The sequence below is a fragment of the Lutjanus erythropterus genome, chromosome 17 (genome assembly GCF_056507025.1).
Source record: "Lutjanus erythropterus isolate fLutEry1 chromosome 17, fLutEry1.hap2, whole genome shotgun sequence".
Taxonomy (NCBI): Eukaryota; Metazoa; Chordata; class Actinopteri; order Lutjaniformes; family Lutjanidae; genus Lutjanus; species Lutjanus erythropterus.
Window position 1 is genome coordinate 3341908 of NC_139333.1, and position 18956 is coordinate 3360863.

Below are 18956 nucleotides of genomic sequence, written 5' to 3' on the forward strand. Positions count from 1 at the left end.
AGTCCATTAATATCCGGCTCTTGCTGTGGAATTTGTTTTCTCTTGTCAGGCGGTTGTGGCTGTCACAGTGATGAGTGGGGCCGAAGCGCTGAGCGCCTGTATCACTCTGACAGAAAACACAGAGATAGAGCGAGAGAGGAAGAGCAATGAAGAGCGAAGGAGAGCGAGAGAGAGAGAGAGAGAGAGAGGGAGGGAGAGGATGCGGGTGAAGGAGAGCAGACGGGAGAGAGAAGATGAACGACGAGGAGGAAAAAATAGAAAAACAAAATGACAATGTTGGAGAGGAGGAAGAGTGACAGCGGCGGCGAGCGAAGACGGAGACAGAGAGACGCAGTCTGAGTAACAGGTTGGCACTCAGCGTGAGTCTCGATGTGTAAACACACGCAGTCTTCATCAGACTGACATAGGAGCTCCTCTACAGCACAACAAGCATTTCCCTCCAACAAACCATATCTATCGCGCAGCCTGTCAGCTCGTGGCAGTCGTCAGACTGGCTGCGTTTAGCCGTGAACGCTTTCAGCTGAAAGACTTGAAGCGGCGTCAGCAGACAGTGTTCGAAGCTCCTGAAGCAGTTGTTTAGACTGTTTGTTTGGAGGAGGCTGCTTGTAGATGTTTGGACGTTTCTGATGGAGGGTTTTGTTCTCGCCACAGAAGCCGCTACAGGCAAATTATGGGAGTCAGTTTTCTCGTTCTCGCCCGTAAGATGAGTCAGTTTGCAGTCAGAGGCGAGCTGCAGCCGCTTGGTGGCTGTGTTGAAACATCTCAAACGCTATTTCATGACTCCAAATTCAGACACTTTCTCAAGGTTACACTTTTCTAAAGTGATTATGTTCCTGCTCACTTGTTATTCAGGAGGAGTTCTCAAAAACTACCTAAAAAAAATATTGACAGATTTTATTTGAAAGTAAGATCATTGGCCAAGGACGGTATGATTCATTTATGATGAGAATAGTAGCACTGTGTGTCCATTCACAAAGGACTGTGGTCTTTAACTTGGACATAGTAGTTTAACAGAAAAAGAACACTGTCTAGCAGCTTTGTTGGACATGTCCAGACATATATGAGCCACCAGAGTCAGAAGACAGTGACAGGATGGTATTTTTTTCTTCTGTGTTGGGTTGTTGGAACTGAAGTGAGCTGAAGTGAACTGCTGTGGTACATTTGTAACTGACCATTAGGGAGGAGGAGGTGGTGCTGTTCACGTGTCGGTTCAAGGGGCTTCTATAGTGTTGGGGGACCATGGCTCCGACACATCACAGAGCCATGTTTCAGGTCCGCCCAAAAAATCCTGAACACAGAAATCATGAACAACAGTTTGACAGTCCAACTCCACAAGTCAGTACTTCATAGTTTTCAGTCTTTTCACGTTTTCAGCAACTATTTTGTAACATGTATAATGTATTTAGAAGAAAAAATCCCTTTTACCTTCATAAGTACTTTAAAATTATATTTGAGTACACGTTAACTCTCACACTGAGCTATAAAACATTTATTATGTGTTTATTTACTGTGTATAAATCATTTACATGCAGTTTGAAACTATGTTCAGAACTCATGAGGACATATTGAGTTTTTTTCTAAATTCAGGGTTCACTTTCCACAAACCTTTCATCCACATTTCATGGCCTTCATCAACAGATTGTTTGCTCGCTGGTCACTCACATCTCCTTCCTTTTTTTTAAAAGAAGCTTGATAATTTATTGATCAAATTGTGTTGTTGTGAATAGTGAGGCACATCAATATTTGCCTCTAAATATTTCTCAGTTTCTTGCTGTTTCTTTGCGTCACTGTTGGTGTGTAAAGGCTGCATTGTAAAAAAAAGAAAATAGTTTATACTCTAGTTCTGAGCAAGTCAAACTCTTAAGTTTTGAAATAAACTTTAAAAAGTTCTGTTGACTTATAATCTTTAGTTGAGATACTTTACTTTTCTTCTTTAGATAAACTTGAATCTTTGAGTTTTAGAAAGAAAAAACAAACAAACATATATTTTACTTTTACTTCATTGAATTTACTCTTTTTTTAAAATCCCAAACTTTAAGTTTATCAAAAGAAGAAAGGTCCCAACAAAAGATCTGTAGTTGGTAAAACTTTGTCGCAACATGATTTGATTTAATTTTGAGTTGGAGTCAAAACTCAAAACACTATTGCAGTCCATTGCCTTGAAATTTTGAGTTTTCTCAACTTTTTTGTTGCTCCATGACTGTTTCTATCATTTCTCCTTTGGAAGCTGAAAACTTTGATTTAATATATAATTATATATTTTTACACAAATGACATAAAGTGATAAAATATTTATTATCTGTTTATTTACTGTGTATAAATCATTCACAGGTAGTTTCTTCAAAACTCACAAAGACATGTTGAGTTTCAAGGTTCGCAGTGTTCTACATGCTAGATTTTCTTCAGGGCTTCCAGCCGCATCTCATGGCCTTCATATTACATTGTTAATCATTTATGATAACTTATAGCGTATACCAGTTACAGAGTGCTATAGTTTTTGATAAATGCATGAATAAAATAAAACGTCCCTCTATCTGCTTACAACTACTGGATATTGCATTAGATGCCATTCAGATGTTGCATCTGAAAACAAGTGGAAATCACCAGCCGTGCTGCTTTCATCTTTTTACCCAAGGTGCCTGGGAGGTTGGACTATTGTTGTGTCTGCTGTTACTAAGCAATCAACTCCACAGGACAGGAAGAGCAGCTGATTGTACTCGTTCTGGGATACTCTGGAATAAAATATCGATACACTTGATTATTACACTATTATGTTCCATGATACTGTATTGATTGTAAAAAACACTGTCATTTTTTATTATTACGAAGGAAAGTGGCCATTTGAGTCTTCAACTCTAACATAACAACATAAACTGAGACAGGGAGGCACACTTCTGCTCAGACTGCACAAAAAATAGTTCTATGATGTTGTATGTTACAGGGACTGTGATTAAAGGTGCATTCATGTGCTCCTCAGATGGTCCCAGTTTCCAAGATGGGAAGCTATTATTCCAACTTCGGTGTGTTCATGTGCTTTTAGGTCGAACACAGCAGTGATGATACTGAGGATAGAGTGGGTAGGGTGTGTCAACCTGACTAGTTATCAGGTTGAATGCTAATAAATAACATTTCAAATGAATCTACATCACTCTATCTAGACAACAACTAACAGTTACATGATACTATATTACCGATCACTTTTCCAAAAAAAATGGATATGCAATTTGTGAATTGATAAAAAGTTAGAAACTAAACATTTATTCTGTTTCTTATTCTTCTGAGGTGTTGTTCCAACTTGAGGGGGCGTTCAAGTGAATTTTCCCAGTCAGGAAATCATTTTTCTGATTATTCTGACACCACTTGAATGCACCATTTGGCTAAAAGTGTTAAATTAGTGCAGGAAATACAATTAAAGGCACTTTTTGTATATTGAAATACACTGGTGCGATACCTTAATTTTCAATATAGCGCCCCCTGGAAAAATATTCCCCAGCTGTCACTGGCATTATTTAAAATAATAAGTGTGCACACAAAAGAAGCAACATCTGCACAGCCCCTTACAAAACAAAAGACACATCTCTCTCCTCCTAAACTGAAAAGAAGCTGAAGAGTCTTCTTCACGTGTTGAATTTAACTGAGTTTGCTTGATGAACATCACCAGTTTTTTCTCTTCTTCTCTGTGAAAAATCAACATTATTATCTCCTCCTGTGTTTGACACGTTCAAACACTGACAGACGTCAGAAAAGTGTCGAAAGACATGTTCAAATTTAACAAAAGTCAAAAAAGTGGATTAGGATTTTTTTTTTTTCTGGGATCTAGGAACATATTCATGTAAAGATTCTGTCTGTGTACACATCTATCATATTTCATCATATTTCTGCTCTGAAAATCTTAAAAATGATTTGTTGCCTGAATCAAGGCTGTCATTTTTCCATGCTCCACTCAGGTTTCTGGTGTTCAGCTAATCTCTAAAGAAAAGTGAGAAGTGCTCAGACCTGAGAGGGTTTTAATTTCCACCTGGGCCAGCCTTCCCGTCAGCTGATGCTCCCGCCTTCACCCTGCACCAAATCACTGTCCTAATAATTAAAACTGCTTGATTTGACACGAGCTTCTGCATTTGCGACACTTGCCAGGTCACGCAGGTGTTTAGCTAATTAGACTTAATCCTCAGGAAAACTGTAGGCTTGTGCAAAGCCCTTTTCTTGGCAGGGATGGCGACTCAGATGTTGCGACGGCTTCCTCGCTACCAAAAGGTCTGGGGTTCAAACCCAGCTGCAGCCAACACGCATTCTGGTTGATGAAACAACTCCTTCTGCAGAGCTTTACCAACACACCTCGCAATTTAAGCCCCGTAAACAACATTTTTTTGTAATAAAACTCTGCTGGTTTCAGCCTCAGCTGTTGTGGACAGACAGTACCTAAATGTGCAGCTTGTGAGGCTCATCTGTTCATTGAATGTAACGCAGCGCAGTTCAAAGCAGCCATATTGATATGACATAATAGAGTAAACACAGGTGTTACCAATGTTACTAATAAAGGTCCCATTCCATTTAATAGTGTTGCCAGATGCAAAATACAGTCCTTATATATATACAAAAACTGTGGCACATACAGAAAGGGAAGGGGCCAGGATACTACCCTGAATGGCAAAAGTATGTCATGTGCTTCATCGTCTGGACAAGACGGCAACAGTTTATGGCTTCACACAGAATCAGCTCATCACACAATCACCCCGTCTGTTCTTACCTGTCAAAATAAAAGCCCCAGACTGTGCCACTGCTCTACCGATCAGGGCCCCCGTTTCCCAGAGCGCTGCCTGCATCATAAGCTGTAACTTAAGGTCTACCTCAAGCTTATGGGCTTCAAGAACCTTTCACAGGATGTCCCTTAGTGCTGCGCTCTGATCGTCCTGTCACAGTTTTAGCTTTATTAGTCCAACATTATGCTTTTCAAAGAGACAGTTGCAGTATAGTGTAAATCGAGGCCAGAATTTTGTCATTTAATCTGTCGATTTTTATCATGATGGCAGCCTAATAAAATATACGATCTCTCCATAACACTGATCCAATTTGTGAAAAAATTCTGGATTTATATTTTTTTTAATCATCATTATTTTTTTTTTCTTTTATGTAATGGAGCTAACTGAGGATGTGGCTTCTATAACAGTCTGGTTAGGCTGCAGTAGACTGAACACTGCCAGCAGTGGCGCACAGTGCTGACATAGACCACAGACACACACAGACACACACTGCAATCAAACGTGGATATGCTGCTACAGGTTTATATTGTGTGACGACAGTTTTTTTTTAGACTTTTTGTTTGTATGAGAGCAAAATCCTTCACCCATTTAACTCTATCATTTATCCTGACTTTTCAACAAGTCTTAGACTGTGGCTTATATGTCCTGATTCATTCTCTGTTTTATATTTTGTAGGCTGTAGGCTATGTATTTATTAATTCTATCAAAAGGTTTTTTCTAGACTAACATTAGTAGACATAGCTTCCTTTGCTGTTATGTTAGATTGAGGTAAAATGATTATGGCAGCACTTGTTATGTTAAAACATCATTTATGAGCTTTTACAGGTGATCAATCGATGCACCATGGCGAAAGACAGCTTGCAGCTTAGGACATACCTTAAAGACGCCCACTAAGGGACAGACTGGGAAACACTCGTGGGAAAATAAGTTCTTTGGCTAAACTGGGAAAACACGGCCCAGTGTGGCACACATGTGATTTGGTTGCTTTCAAAACAAGGTTTATGGAAATGTCAAAATGATCGTACGTTTGTCCTTTGTTTGGATTTATTGTTTGTCTATCATACATTTGTTTAAAATGATGGTAATAATTATTATACATCTGGCATCAGTGCAGCAGAGCCTCTCCAGTGAGGCGACGCACAACAGCAGCACCCTGACAGAGACTTAATTACTATCATTGCTAACACCTGTTTACTCTACTATGTCAAAGTGGCTGCTGTGAAAAAGCTCTAAATTTGTAGCTACAGTATATTTGCAGTTTCATACTTTTTTTTTTACTTTAAATAGTTCAGCTGGAATGTCATGAAAACACTAAAAAAGAAAAAGAAAAAAAGAAACGCGTCTAAACTGAGAAAGAGCTTTTGTGTGATTCATTGAACAAATAAATCCAACAAGAAATTGGAGCATTTTTTTTACAAGCTGCCAAAAGCTAAAAAAAAAAAAAAAAAAAAAAAAAAGAGCAAGTATGATTGCTGCAATTGACAAAAAGGACTGAAATGGAGGCACTCACACATGGATTTACAGCTGCCATTTTTGTCAGGTTTGTTGGATTTGAAGTTAAATAGGCCAACAATTAAATATCATTATGTTCTGTATGACTGAGCTTGTGTTTTACAGTCCTGCATTGTGTTGCGCATCCTCGCTCCAGACGTAAGTGCAAACATCAGTGCGGTAATGTCGCATGTTATGTTCTCCTTTGTGTGTGTGTGTGTGTGTGTGTGTGTGTGTGTGTGTGTGTGTGTGTGTGTGTGTGTGTGTTGCTGTGCTCTCCCATGCCCAGGTACAGCCCCTCCCCCACCCTGCAGCTGCAGTCGATCTACAATCAGGGCCCGGTGGTTAAAAGCAGCTGAAAAGACCCAGTGGGCCGTCTGGCAGACTTTTTTTACACTTTTGTCTTGGTTGTCTCTTCTTCCTTTTTCCACGGTTATGTTTAATTATTGTTACACCCTTCATCCCGTTGCCCAAAACTTGGGGGTTGTAACATACAAAATAAAAATAATGGAACAGATGTGTCCACATAAAACCAGAATATCCTTTGGTGTCCTCGCCACTTTAATTTCAGCAACAAACAGAAGTGGAAAGTCACTCAGTACAAATATTTTGTTACTGTACTTAAGCAGATTTTTCATGTATCTGTACTTTACTTGAGTATTAATTTCTCCACCAACTTCTTACTTTTACTTCCTATATTTTAATAGAAATAGCTGTTTCTACATTTTCAGAAGAGGTTAGCTACTTTTTATATTTGAGGGAAGTAGTTATTATTTTTATTTGGCATCATTTTGCAGAACCTTCCCTACATCGAGACTGATTTCAGCCTAAATGGATGGAACGGTAACACATAGAAAAACAGATTCCTTTGTGTATCCATTAGTGCATATCACATACAACAGGTTACAAGACAAAAATGATGTCAAGGACATGAAAGCTGTGAAAACTGATGGAAAACACATAAAAAGATGAAACAAGGACATCAGATAAGAAAGATGTAACAACATAAAAGACGTAAAAGGCAAGACAACATCAAACGTAACAAGACAAAAAATATGAAACATTATTGAAAAAGCCATAACAAGACCAAAAAGAAATAAAAGAAGAAACAAGATGACTTGAAATACAAAAAAACAGTGTAAGAGATGTAAGAAGAAATAACAAGATGAAAAAGATATAAATTACAAAACACCATAAAAAAATGAAACGAAAAAGACAGAGGGAGACGATGTGAGGTTCAGTTCGCTTTTCAAAGAAACAGTCAATAGAAATGTCGATCAGAGGGCGACTTTTTACTTTTATACTTCTCAGAGCCTGTACTTTTTCACTTTTGTTTGAGTAAAGAAGTTGAATCTGTACTTCTTATTTACACAAATATCTTGGACTTCTACTTGAGTAAAGAATGTGTGTACTTACACAAAGCAAAGAAGGCAATAGAGTATTTCCCTGGTGTTAAATTCAGATCCATATGTGTCAGTGTGTATGAACCAGTGAGGTAGTTGGACTCATCCAACTGAGGGGACGTGTTCTAGTGACAATGTAACATCAGTGCATAGACTGTATACCTGATGGGACGGGTGCTGGACAACACGTGGTAGACTTGAGCAGAGATCAGGGTTGCCACCTGCCCTGTATAATACAGAAAAATAAATTGCACTGTCCCTTACTGAATCGATAAAGAAGAGTTTGTTCCTTATTTTCATTCACACATCATTGTTTTCCAGGTCACAGACCCAAGTACACTTTTGTTTGCTGTTTGTTTTAATACCGACAAATACCTATAGCTCAAGTCCACAAGGAAAAAGAGACGCTGTCAAAACCCAGACAGACCACATGTTGATCAGTCCTGTCAGTGGGAATGAGTGCAGGGTAAACTGTGCAGTTTGTCACAGAGTATTTTCTCCTGTGTGTCCTCTGTTGGACTGTCTAAGAACAAGGTTAGAGGCCCAGTTATTTTGACAGACCAAACATTTTGCCCAGTGTCTCTGATCTGATGTTTAATGGCTATTTCCTTTACAGTGATGCTCAGAGTGGCAGAGGACGTTGAAACTGATGCATAAAAAGTTGACGCATGCAAAAAAAATCACGAGAAGGCAGGAAATAAAACTGTCTGACACTCAAAATCTCATAGGGGAGGACCCAGAGACTTGATTTGTGTCCCTGCTTGTGTCTGTCCAGTGACAGCAGAAATAAAGTGCCTGACCCAATCAGCTGATGCTGGGAGACACACTGGATAACATCATAGCAGGCATACCTGATTCCCCGTCTCTCTTTCTCTTTCTCTCTGTGTGTTGTGTGTTGTGTGTGGGCGTGGTCTCCCTCCCTCGCTCTCTTGACTCCCGTCTCTACTCATCCGCCGCACCTGCTCTTCATGTGTAATCAGCCCACCTGCCCGTCATCAACTCATCACCACCTGCCTACAAGAACCTGCGCCGACAGCCAGTCTTCACCACATTATAGCTCCATTTCCAGTCTGTCTGCGTGTTCCTCCTCCTGCTCACAACATACTGTAGTTTGCCTGTGTAGCTAAATGTATATGAGCCTCCCAAACCACAGTGGTGTTCTCAAATCCCCCTGTTAGGTTGTAAGAATTAAACTGATGTGTTTTAGTGCATTGCAATAAAAACAAAACGGAACCAACACCAGACCAAAAGCTTAAAGTTCCGTACTGGAGGATACAAATCTGCACTCTGAGAAATAAAGGTGCTAACTAGAACCATAAAGGGTTCTTTGGCTTGCCCCCATAGGAAAGCCCTTCTTGGTTCCTGCTACAACTTTTTATAAAAGTTCCACTTGGAACACTTTTTCAGAGTTCTAATTAGAACCCAAGATATACCTAAAAACATCTGTGAAAGGTATCACCTATAACCCCTTGTGAGACGTTCTACAGAGAACCCAATTATGATGTGATGGTTCCACCTAAAACCCTCTCTACCCAGAACCTTTCCACCTTCTAATGGTGCTAACAAGAACCCACCCATGGAGTTTTACTCAGAACCTTTCAAGGGTTTTACTTAGAATACTCCAATTTGTTCTCGTAAAAACTTTCTAATTATCCAAGGGTTTTATCTGAGACACACTCAGGAGGTTCTACCAAGAATCTTTTTATGTTCCAAGGGTTTTATCTGGAATAATTGCAGGGGGTTCTACTGAGAACTGTTTTATATCAGGGCACAAAAAACCCTTGATTTCAACAATCCTTGAGGAACTCTGTCTTCTCTATAAGGTTCTGTGGATGAAATAGCTTGACAAACCCTTTCTTCCATAAGGGTTCTTCAGAAGCAAGAGGAACTTGGTAGAAAACCAGCTTTTCAGAAGGAGGAACCATTTTGGAATTTCTAAGAGTGTATGGAGCACTGTCACTGCAGAGATATAATTAATATTTCACTCGTTTTGTGAATTGGGATAAACTTTATTTTGATTGTTATATTGGGAAATATATTTAAAAAGATAAAACTTTATTAAAGCTTGTAATGGGCCAACCTCTAGTGATAACATTTTTTATTCAATGTAGACGTCAACTCAGATTTTTCATCTGTTGGAAAAATGTTACGTTTTTTCATTTCCAGCATAGTCACAGGGAGCAGCAGTTTAATTTTTTAAAGTGTCTCAATGTTAATCAAAACACATTTTTAAACCATAATTCTTATTTAGCTTTGATTTTGAAGGGCTGCAGAGTTGACATGTTGTGGTTGAGACACATCTGATTGGAGTATTATTCAATAATTTTAGAATTTATCTAAAAATAAAAAGTTAACCAGTACTTGAGCAGTATTCCCATTTTTTTTAAACCAGGGATTTATATTTTGAAGGCTTTTAACACATTTTTGAATTTGTTTTAAGTTGCAGATTTTGGCACAAGGCTGTTTTCTGGCACTGAGCAAGATTAGAAAGTTAAAAAATTAAGACAAGCCAAAAAAAAAAAAATCAAATTACATCAAAGAATACATTTTCACAAAAATTGACTTAAAGTGTTGGTATTAATAATTTTTAAAGGTTTTTTTTTTTTTTATTTAAATGAGTTTGACGCTGTCATTGAAATATAAAATTATTTTCAGTTCAAGTAATTAAAACCTTAGAATAATAGCCTCATGTTCTGCAAAAATAGAGGTAGAGATTAGCTTTGAATGCAGATGATGCCTGAAACCTGAATTTGAACCACATACAAAAATTTAAGTTATGTTACTAGATACTACAGCAGCGAGGTGAGTGTGTTCACTGCCCCGTCCACTGTAATTATTGCCTGCACCAAGTGGTCAGTGTCAACACTCTGACTTCTTACATGAAATGTGTAATATGTCAGTCTCATCCTTATCAGTAAAAGAGAGAGAGCGTCAATGTACCATGAATCATTTGCTCTGCTGAGAGGGTGATTGGCTCTTCAGGACACAAACTTTTCCAGACACTCTCTCCTCTGGTATGTAGCTGATTTCCATCAGGACCAAAACCTCACGCCGCCATGAGAACGGTTTCTTCCCATCTGCAAACTGGTCTCATCACTTCCCTAAATCTTTATTTATATTTTTAGTACTATGTATGTTTGTTTCTGAGTCTGATATTGTAGAATACTTACTCATTATTTTGAGATTCCAAGACATTATTTTGTTAGTTTCTCATTATAATGAGTTGTAGATCATCTTTTTTGCTTCATATTGGCAGTAATAGGCTTCCATACATATAGATGTTTAGAGAGGAGCCTATTATGCAGATGAATCTGTTTGTTTCTCACTGTTAACACACTCCAGCCTGCAGTGCAATTTATGGTTTGTAGTTTCTACTGTGACACTATCATTATTAATTTCAGCTTTGGCCAAAAAAAGTACATAATTAAAAACAAATACCAATCCTACATACACTTTTCTTTGCAAAAGTCTATAAATCTGGCCAGAAAGCTTGTCTTGGACGGAAAATCTTTTGGCCTCTCTGATTTATGCAAGAGTCAATAGACCAGAACAAATTCATGCTACTTCTTTTTTTTTTTTTTTTTTTTTTTTTTTTTTTTCAGGGCAAACATGTTTTAAAAAAGTCTCTGTGTACATTTTTATTTGAGTTGTCTGTGCCGTGCATCATGGCTGGACTGCAGCAGCCCGAGACAGGAGGTGCTTCACTGAGATCCATGCTTTATTTACTGGACTGTGGCCACTTGGCTGCAAACATGTGTTCCTTCGAAAGGCCGGCTTTGTTAAAAGGACAGGCCTGGCTGTCGGCTGTTGGGAAGATGTAAGCTGTGAAATTCCAAATGTGAGAGCAACATACATTAAGGTGCTAAAGGCTATTTCTAGTCCACAGAGGACAGCTGCTGTGTGTGTGTGTGTGTGTGTGTGTGTGTGTGTGTGTGTGTGTGTGTGTGTGGATGGTGCACTTTGAAAATGGAATAGTGAAGAAATGAGGTAAACTGATATGGCCTGGAGCGTGGTGGTAGAAATGAATGTAAGATAGAAAACTCATTCAAGCGCATGGGAGAAGTAAAAAAGTATAAATTGAAATATGCTAACTTCCAGGTTGTTTTTATTGGACATAATGTTCTGCTGTGAACATTTAATATTGTTCTTTCCTTCCTCTATGAAGACTTCCCCTCAGCCTGTTAGCTCGGTGACGTGTTGATACCCCAGTGGTTCGCTGACATCTATTATTGAGCTTGAAAAGGACATGTTCAAGTGGATAATAGCAAGTTGCACGCCGCAACATTCGTGCACATTCATAGCCTTTCAAATTCAGCCTTTCAGACAGCCAGAGGAGTGCTGGTTTACTGCTCTGTCCCTCACAGCGAGGCGCCTCTTCAATCATTAAGAAGGTGTTTGGTCAGTGTTGCTCATACCAGCAGCTCTCAGCCGCCTCCTTCGTGGTCGCTCTGAAAGACTTAAAAGCTGTGTGTGCGCTCACGTAACCGCCGGCTACGGAGAACAGGGACGTTTCTACACAGCAGGGGCGGAAAAAGATGACGGGGTGCACGGTCCCAGGGGCCCCGGAGCAGGACTGAATGGCTAGGTTAAGAACAGTAAAGTCAAGCGAATATAACCGTATCTTATTATGACCCGTAATTTATGTTTATTGTGTGGCATGATTTCTAGTGGCGGCAGGAACAAATCACTCTTCTATGAAAGGTTCAGAATCAGATTCCTCTGCAGAATCAGCTGTTTACAAGGGAGGGGCTTTTGTTCTCTAACAAAGAAATTTCATCTTGATGCAATTCCCCAAATTTATAGTTTTGAGGTGACGTCACATCTATATGGGAACATCTCCTTGGAGGGCAAAATAATGCGGTCTTCTCCTTTCCACCAGCTTACGAACTGAATGGTCTCTGTTGTTCCGGATAGTTTTGCGATCAGATGCACTCACCGATGAGGAGACAAGCCTGGGCTGTGTTTCTACAGAATCCTGTCCAACAAAGAAAACCAAGAAAGGAGGAAATTGTAGCATTAAAGGTGCCTCTGTCCCTGGGGAGAGCAAACAATGGCAGCCTGCAGAGTGCACATGTATTTAAAGCCAACACTTTGCCAAAGTTTTGATTTGATTCATGTCATGAGATATGTTATGATGTTCTTGTTGTTACTGCCCTACAGCAGTGACCACGGAGACCCTGAAACTAACTAAAACCAATGGGTTATGTTAGCTAGCTAACGTTAGCTCTCACCTTTGCTTTGATAATGAAGAATTTTTTATCCTTCACTTCCCAAATGGCAGCATTAATAATAATAATAATAATAATAATAACTTTATTTGTATAGCACTTTTCATACAAAAGGAATTGTAGCACAAAGTGCTTTACAATCATAGCTAAGAGAATACCCCCCCACCCCCAACCCCGCCCACACACCCACACACAGGATCACACAAACCCATACAATCAGCACTCATGTTACATCATGATAATGAGGAAATTAGATAGAAATTAGATGAGGAAACACAGGAGATAAATTTAAAATATTAAAACAATAAAAGTATAAATAATAAAAACAAGAATAAATAAATACATAAGATAAAAGAATATAAAATATTTGACAATTATTAAATGGAATAGAATGAATAAAATACCTAAAAAAAAAAAAAAAAAAAAAAAAAATTGATAAAATTAGAAATTTAATTAAAAGCCAGACTAAAAAGGTGGGTCTTAAGTTTGCCTTTAAAAATATCAATATTACATGTTGCCCTCAGATCTTCAGGCAGGCTATTCCATAAACGGGGGGCATAGTAATAAAAAGATGCCTCACCGTATGTTTTAGTTTTAACTTTTGGCACTGTTAAAAGGCCACTTCCAGAAGACCTGAGGGCTCTGCTGGGTTCATAGGGTAAAAGCAAGTTAGATAAATAAGAAGGGGCAAGACCGTTAAGAGCTTTATAAACCAATAAAAGAATTTTAAAATCAATTCTAAAACGTACAGGAAGCCAATGCAGAGACTTTAAAATTGGTGTAATGTGAGCTCTCTTTCTGGTCTTTGTCAGCATCCGAGCGGCTGAGTTTTGAAGTAATTGTAGTTGTAAAATATTCTTTTTAGGGAGACCAGAAAGAAGAGCATTGCAGTAATCAATCCTGCAAGTAATAAAAGCATGAATAAGTGTCTCTGCATTGGCTTGAGAGAGAAACTGTCTTATTTTGGCGATGTTCTTTAAATGATAAAATGCCTTTCTTGTGACATCCTTTATATGAGCCTCAAAATTCAGTTCTGCATCAAATATTACACCAAGATTTTTGACTTGCTGACACGGGCTAACAGAGAGGGCCTGTAGCTTGCTAGCCAGTTTCTCTCTCTGGTCCCCTGTACCAATAACTAAAACCTGAGTTTTGTCCTGGTTGAGCTGAAGAAAGTTCTCTGCCATCCAGGACTTAATGTCTGAAATACATTTAAAAAGGACATCAAGTGGTCCTGTGTCATCAGGAGACACGGCGATGTAAAGTTGTATGTCATCTGCATAGCTGTGAAAGTTGATACCGTGCCTCCTGATGACATTTCCAAGTGGTAGCATGTAGAGGTTAAAAAGAGTTGGACCTAAAATTGACCCCTGGGGAACACCACATTTCATTTGATAAAAACTAGATGTGTGTTCACCCATGCTGACAAAGAATTTCCTGTCTGTGAGATATGATTTGAACCAGTTAAAAACAGTGCCAGAGATGCCAATTAAATTATGGAGTCTGTTTAAAAGAATGGTATGATCTACTGTGTCAAATGCTGCACTCAGATCTAAAAGCACTAAGACAGACGGCATTTTTGTGTCCATGTTTGACCTGATGTCATTGACAATTTTCACTAATGCTGTCTCTGTGCTGTGATATTTTCTAAAACCAGATTGATATATTTCAGCAGCGTTTGTCGAGGTCATAAAATCATTTAACTGGTTAAAAACAAGTTTTTCTAAAATCTTACTTAAAAATGGCAAATTGGAAACAGGTCGATAGTTCTCTGGTAGTGATGTGTCCAAATTGTTCCTCTTCAAGAGTGGCTTAACTACTGCTGTCTTAAAAGCAGTGGGGAAAACGCCAGTCTGAAGTGAATGATTTGTGATGGTCAGCAGATCGTTTCTTAAAAAGCTATAAACGTCTTTAAAAAATGATGTTGGAATGGGGTCTAAAAGGCAGGTTGCTGAACTTAACTGGGAGATAACTTTCTCAAGCATTTCAGCGTCCACCAGGACAAACCTCTCCAGTGTTTCCTCATTTAAAGGTGAACATTTTGAAACATTAAAATGTGTAGACTGACAATGTAAAATATTAGATCTAATAGTATCTATTTTGCTTCTGAAGTGGGCTGCAAGATCTTCACATGAAAAGTCTGGTTCAAGACTTCGGTTAAAAACAGGGTTAATTAAATGGTCAATGGTTGAAAAAAGGACTCTTGGATTTTTGTGGTTGTTACTGATTAATTTTGAAAAATGTTCTCTTCTTGCATTTTTAACTGCTTTGTTGTAGATAGTCAGCTGTTCCTGAAACATTTGAAAATGAATTGTTAGTTTGTTTTTCCGCCATTTTCTTTCAGCTATTCTGCAATTTCTCTTCAGTTTTATTATGTTACTGTTTCTCCAGGGAGGTTTTGATTTTGTTTTAATCTTTCTAAGATTTACTGGTGCAACTATGTCCAGTGCTGACTTGAGTTTACTGTTAAAATTATCAACAATAAAATCACAAGAAGAAGGTAGAATCTCTGGAGGAATATCACGTAAAATATCAATAAAACTTGCAGCCACGTCAGATGTCAGATAGCGTTTCCTTACAGTATGTTCTGGAATTTCTTGTTGCTTAAAACTGTTCACTTTAAAAAAGACACAGAAATGATCTGATAGGCCTACATCCACAACAGAGGAAACCTGTACCGACAGGCCATAGGTTATGACCAGGTCTAATACATGTCCTCTGTTGTGGGTGGGCTGTGTAACATGTTGCATGAAATTCATACAGTTAATTAGGTTTAAAAAATCTAGACTAAAGGAGTCTGATTTATTGTCCACATGTATATTAAGATCACCTAAAATAATAATCCTGTTATATTTAGCATGGATAATTGAAAGGAGTTCTGAGAATTCAGTGATAAAAGAGGTACATCGTTTGGGTGGTCTGTATATTGTCAGACATAGTGTGGGAGGGCTGCTAAAAAGAAAAGAGTGATATTCAAAAGACATGTATTCACCAAATAAAAAGTTTTTAAAACCATGTGCTGCTAAAAGGATTGTGGCTGTCCCCCCTCCTCTTCTACCATTTCTAATAGAATATGAAAAGTCGTACTGGGGGGGTGAGGCTTCAATGAGGGTTGCAGGTCCATCAGTGCCGAGCCACGTTTCAGTTAAAAACATACAATCAAGATTGTTCTCTAAAATCAGGTCATTTATAAGGAAGGTCTTATTTGAAAGAGATCTCACATTTAAAAGTGCCATGTTTAGTGACCTCTGTGATGTTTGGGGAGGAACAGCAGGGGGGTCACGTATGTTTAGAAATTTCAAGTTATTGAGATTAGGGCCTGAGGATATTTCTTTGTCGTGGTATTTTAAATGTTCTCTGGTGGTAATAATAACAGGGATAGATGAATTGTTAGAGAAGTCTGAGGGTCCCAGTCCCGTAATGCAGCTCTCATCGTTAAAAGTGGAACTAAAATAATAGTGACTTGGACCCGGGGGACATCAATCACTGATGGGCTGGTCAGCAGGTGTGGGCTTGTAGCAGGGAGAGGTGGATGATGTGTGTGCGTGCTTGATACCGTATGCCAGATTGGCGGACAACAGACGGCTGCCGGATCTGTTCAGGTGCAGTCCATCTGCCCCGAAAAGGTGCCTCCTCTCCCAGAATGCATCAAAGTTGTTTATGAAGCCCATCTTGTGGTATCTACAGGCAGTGGACAGCCAGGTGTTCAGGCTGAGCAGCCTGCTGAAACTGCCGATTCCTCGGCCACAGGTGGGGGTGGGGCCAGAGATAAAAACTCCTGACTGAAACTGTTTGACCACGTTGAAAAGGTGAATGAAGTCCCGCTTCAGGAGTTCGGTCTGCTGTTTGGAGATATCATTTGTACCTGCATGAATAATGATTCTGTCGGCCTCCGGATAAGATCTCCTGATGTCTGGAATTTTTTCTGTTATGTCCGTAACGGTGGCACCTGGGAAAGACAGCGTGAGTGCCCCCTTCATCCACACGTTCCTCACCACGGAATCTCCAATGATGATGGTGGTTGATGGCGGCGAAGATGTAGATTTCTCCCTCGGTGAGGTATCCGAGTACGGGGGCTGGACGGGGGAGATGGCGGAGTAACGGCCCCGCGGAGCCGGAGTGAAATTCGGCATTGAGCGGCGGGGCGTGGGGCGAGAGGCTCGTCCAGGTATGTTGACCGTGGGAGATGGAGATCCGCTGGACCCGGGAGGTGGAGGAGGCTGCCGGTTCCCGGATAGTGGGGGAAAGTCATGCGGGTCGAGGATATCGTATCGGTTCTCCAACTGGATGCCATAGGCTGCAGCAGTGCGAGCGGAGAGCCTCCCCTTTTTTCCGCGCTTGCCGACAGCAACCCAGGGCTCCGGGTGTGATGGAGTTGAACTGACTGGGGCTTTTGGCTTTGCCCCTCGCCGGAGCCAGGGATCCATTGGAGCAGGATCGGACGCAGCACCCGGAGCGCAGGCCGCAGCAGAAAGAGTAGAGCCAGCGGCTGGAGCAGCAGCAGTATCAGCCGGCGGAGTGAAGCCAGCAGCCGGAGCACCAGCAGCAGCAGTCGGTGGAGTGAAGCCAGCCGCCGGAGCACCAGCAGCAGCAGTCGGTGGACTGAAGCCAGCCGCCGGAGCACCAGCAGCAGCAGTCGGTGGACTGAAGCCAGCCGCCGGAGCACCAGCAGCAGCAGTCGGTGGAATGAAGCCAGCAGCCGGAGCACCAGCAGCAGCAGTCGGTGGAATGAAGCCAGCGGACGGACCAGTAGCAGCGGGCTGAGTGGAGCTGCGGGGCCGAAAAGGCCCTGTGGCCGGAGCAGCAGGGGCGTCAGGCAAGTACGGAGCAGTGGCCTCCAGTTCCTCACTGTTGACTGAGCCTTGTGTGGGGCCGAAGAGGATAGTATCCAAGTGTCTCTCAGCTTCTTGGATTTTATACAGCGTGGATATCCTCTGCTCCAACTCAGCGACCTTTTTGCCGAGGTCGACACAGCTCTTGCAGCCGAATGGCGAGGTAAGTGGGGCCATGGCTACTTAGCTTGTGTGTACAGCTTGATCCTCTGTTAGTTTGAGATCAAAGTGCCCGATTGCTAAAAGCCTTACACCGATTTATAAATATAATTAAAAGCGTTCAGGGCATTAAAAGTGTAACGTGAGATATGGCTGAAACTACACATAAAAGTTAGTTTATGATAGAACCGTTCAGCAGAGGGACAAAACGCTGACAAAACGCCGACGCATGCGCGCATGCGCGATTATTAATGAATAATCCAGCTCAAAAATACATAAAACTACCTGTACATTTGTACGCTTTCCTCCAGATCAGCAGTGTAAGGTGATGGATTCTCCACAGGATAGATGTAAACATTGCCAAAGTGGAGCTCTGGCAGGGACTTTAGTGACTCAAATTCAGCGATGGGTGCTGTATATGGACCACAAGTACCCAAAACTTGCACTTTGCTTTCATATCTTTGAGAGGTGATCCAAATATCCGTGGCTTGGAACAGAGAGAAATTGTAGTGGCTTGTGCTGCATTTTGGACTGGACAGTCCGGTGTGAGCCGCCATGTTGGCCCATTGTTTTTGCCCTCCAGGTCACTGTGCAGGTCACAAGACTGAAAACTATGAAGAACATCTATGGAATTTGCAAGTTTTTGATGCCATTCCAACTGGCACCCTGATGCTTTTCAGACATGTAGCCAGTCCTATACCTGTATACCTTTCTCTTTAATCCAACTGACTCTCCAGTGAGTAAGATTTGTATTACACAGTGTCCCCATAATAATACTAGAGCCATATGTGCCCTATTTAAAAGAGGTGTTGCCTTTATCTCTTATGTTACAGCATATTGTAATCTGTTTGTAAATTACATATTTTGGAAGAAAGTCTGGACGCTTCCTCATAAATCAGTCCCTCCAGGATTTCACAGGCCACTTTGGGGACTGTTGCCTTATTTCATGGCAGCCTTTTTTTTTTTTTAAAGACAATTTATGTCATGGTGTTGTATTTATTTTTACAAAGAGGTTGCAGGACCAAGAGAAAATTGCATAAAGGTTGTGTTTGTTATGTATAGTTCATTGAAAATAAAAGGCAA

At 40.3% G+C, this 18956-nt stretch overlaps 1 protein-coding gene across 1 annotated transcript in view; it reads right to left on the bottom strand.

Moving 5' to 3' along the window:
* LOC146311545 (uncharacterized) overlaps positions 1-16247 on the bottom strand; it is a 40771-nt gene extending 24524 nt beyond the window's left edge. The window contains exons 1-2 of the mRNA XM_084741507.1: positions 13394-16247; positions 12135-12235 (exon numbers count right to left, since the gene is read on the bottom strand). Coding sequence (XP_084597633.1) covers positions 12135-12235; positions 13394-16118 — 2826 coding nt within the window. The 5' untranslated portion in view covers positions 16119-16247. The remainder of the gene's footprint in view (positions 1-12134; positions 12236-13393) is intronic.
* Positions 16248-18956: the final 2709 nt, after the last annotated feature.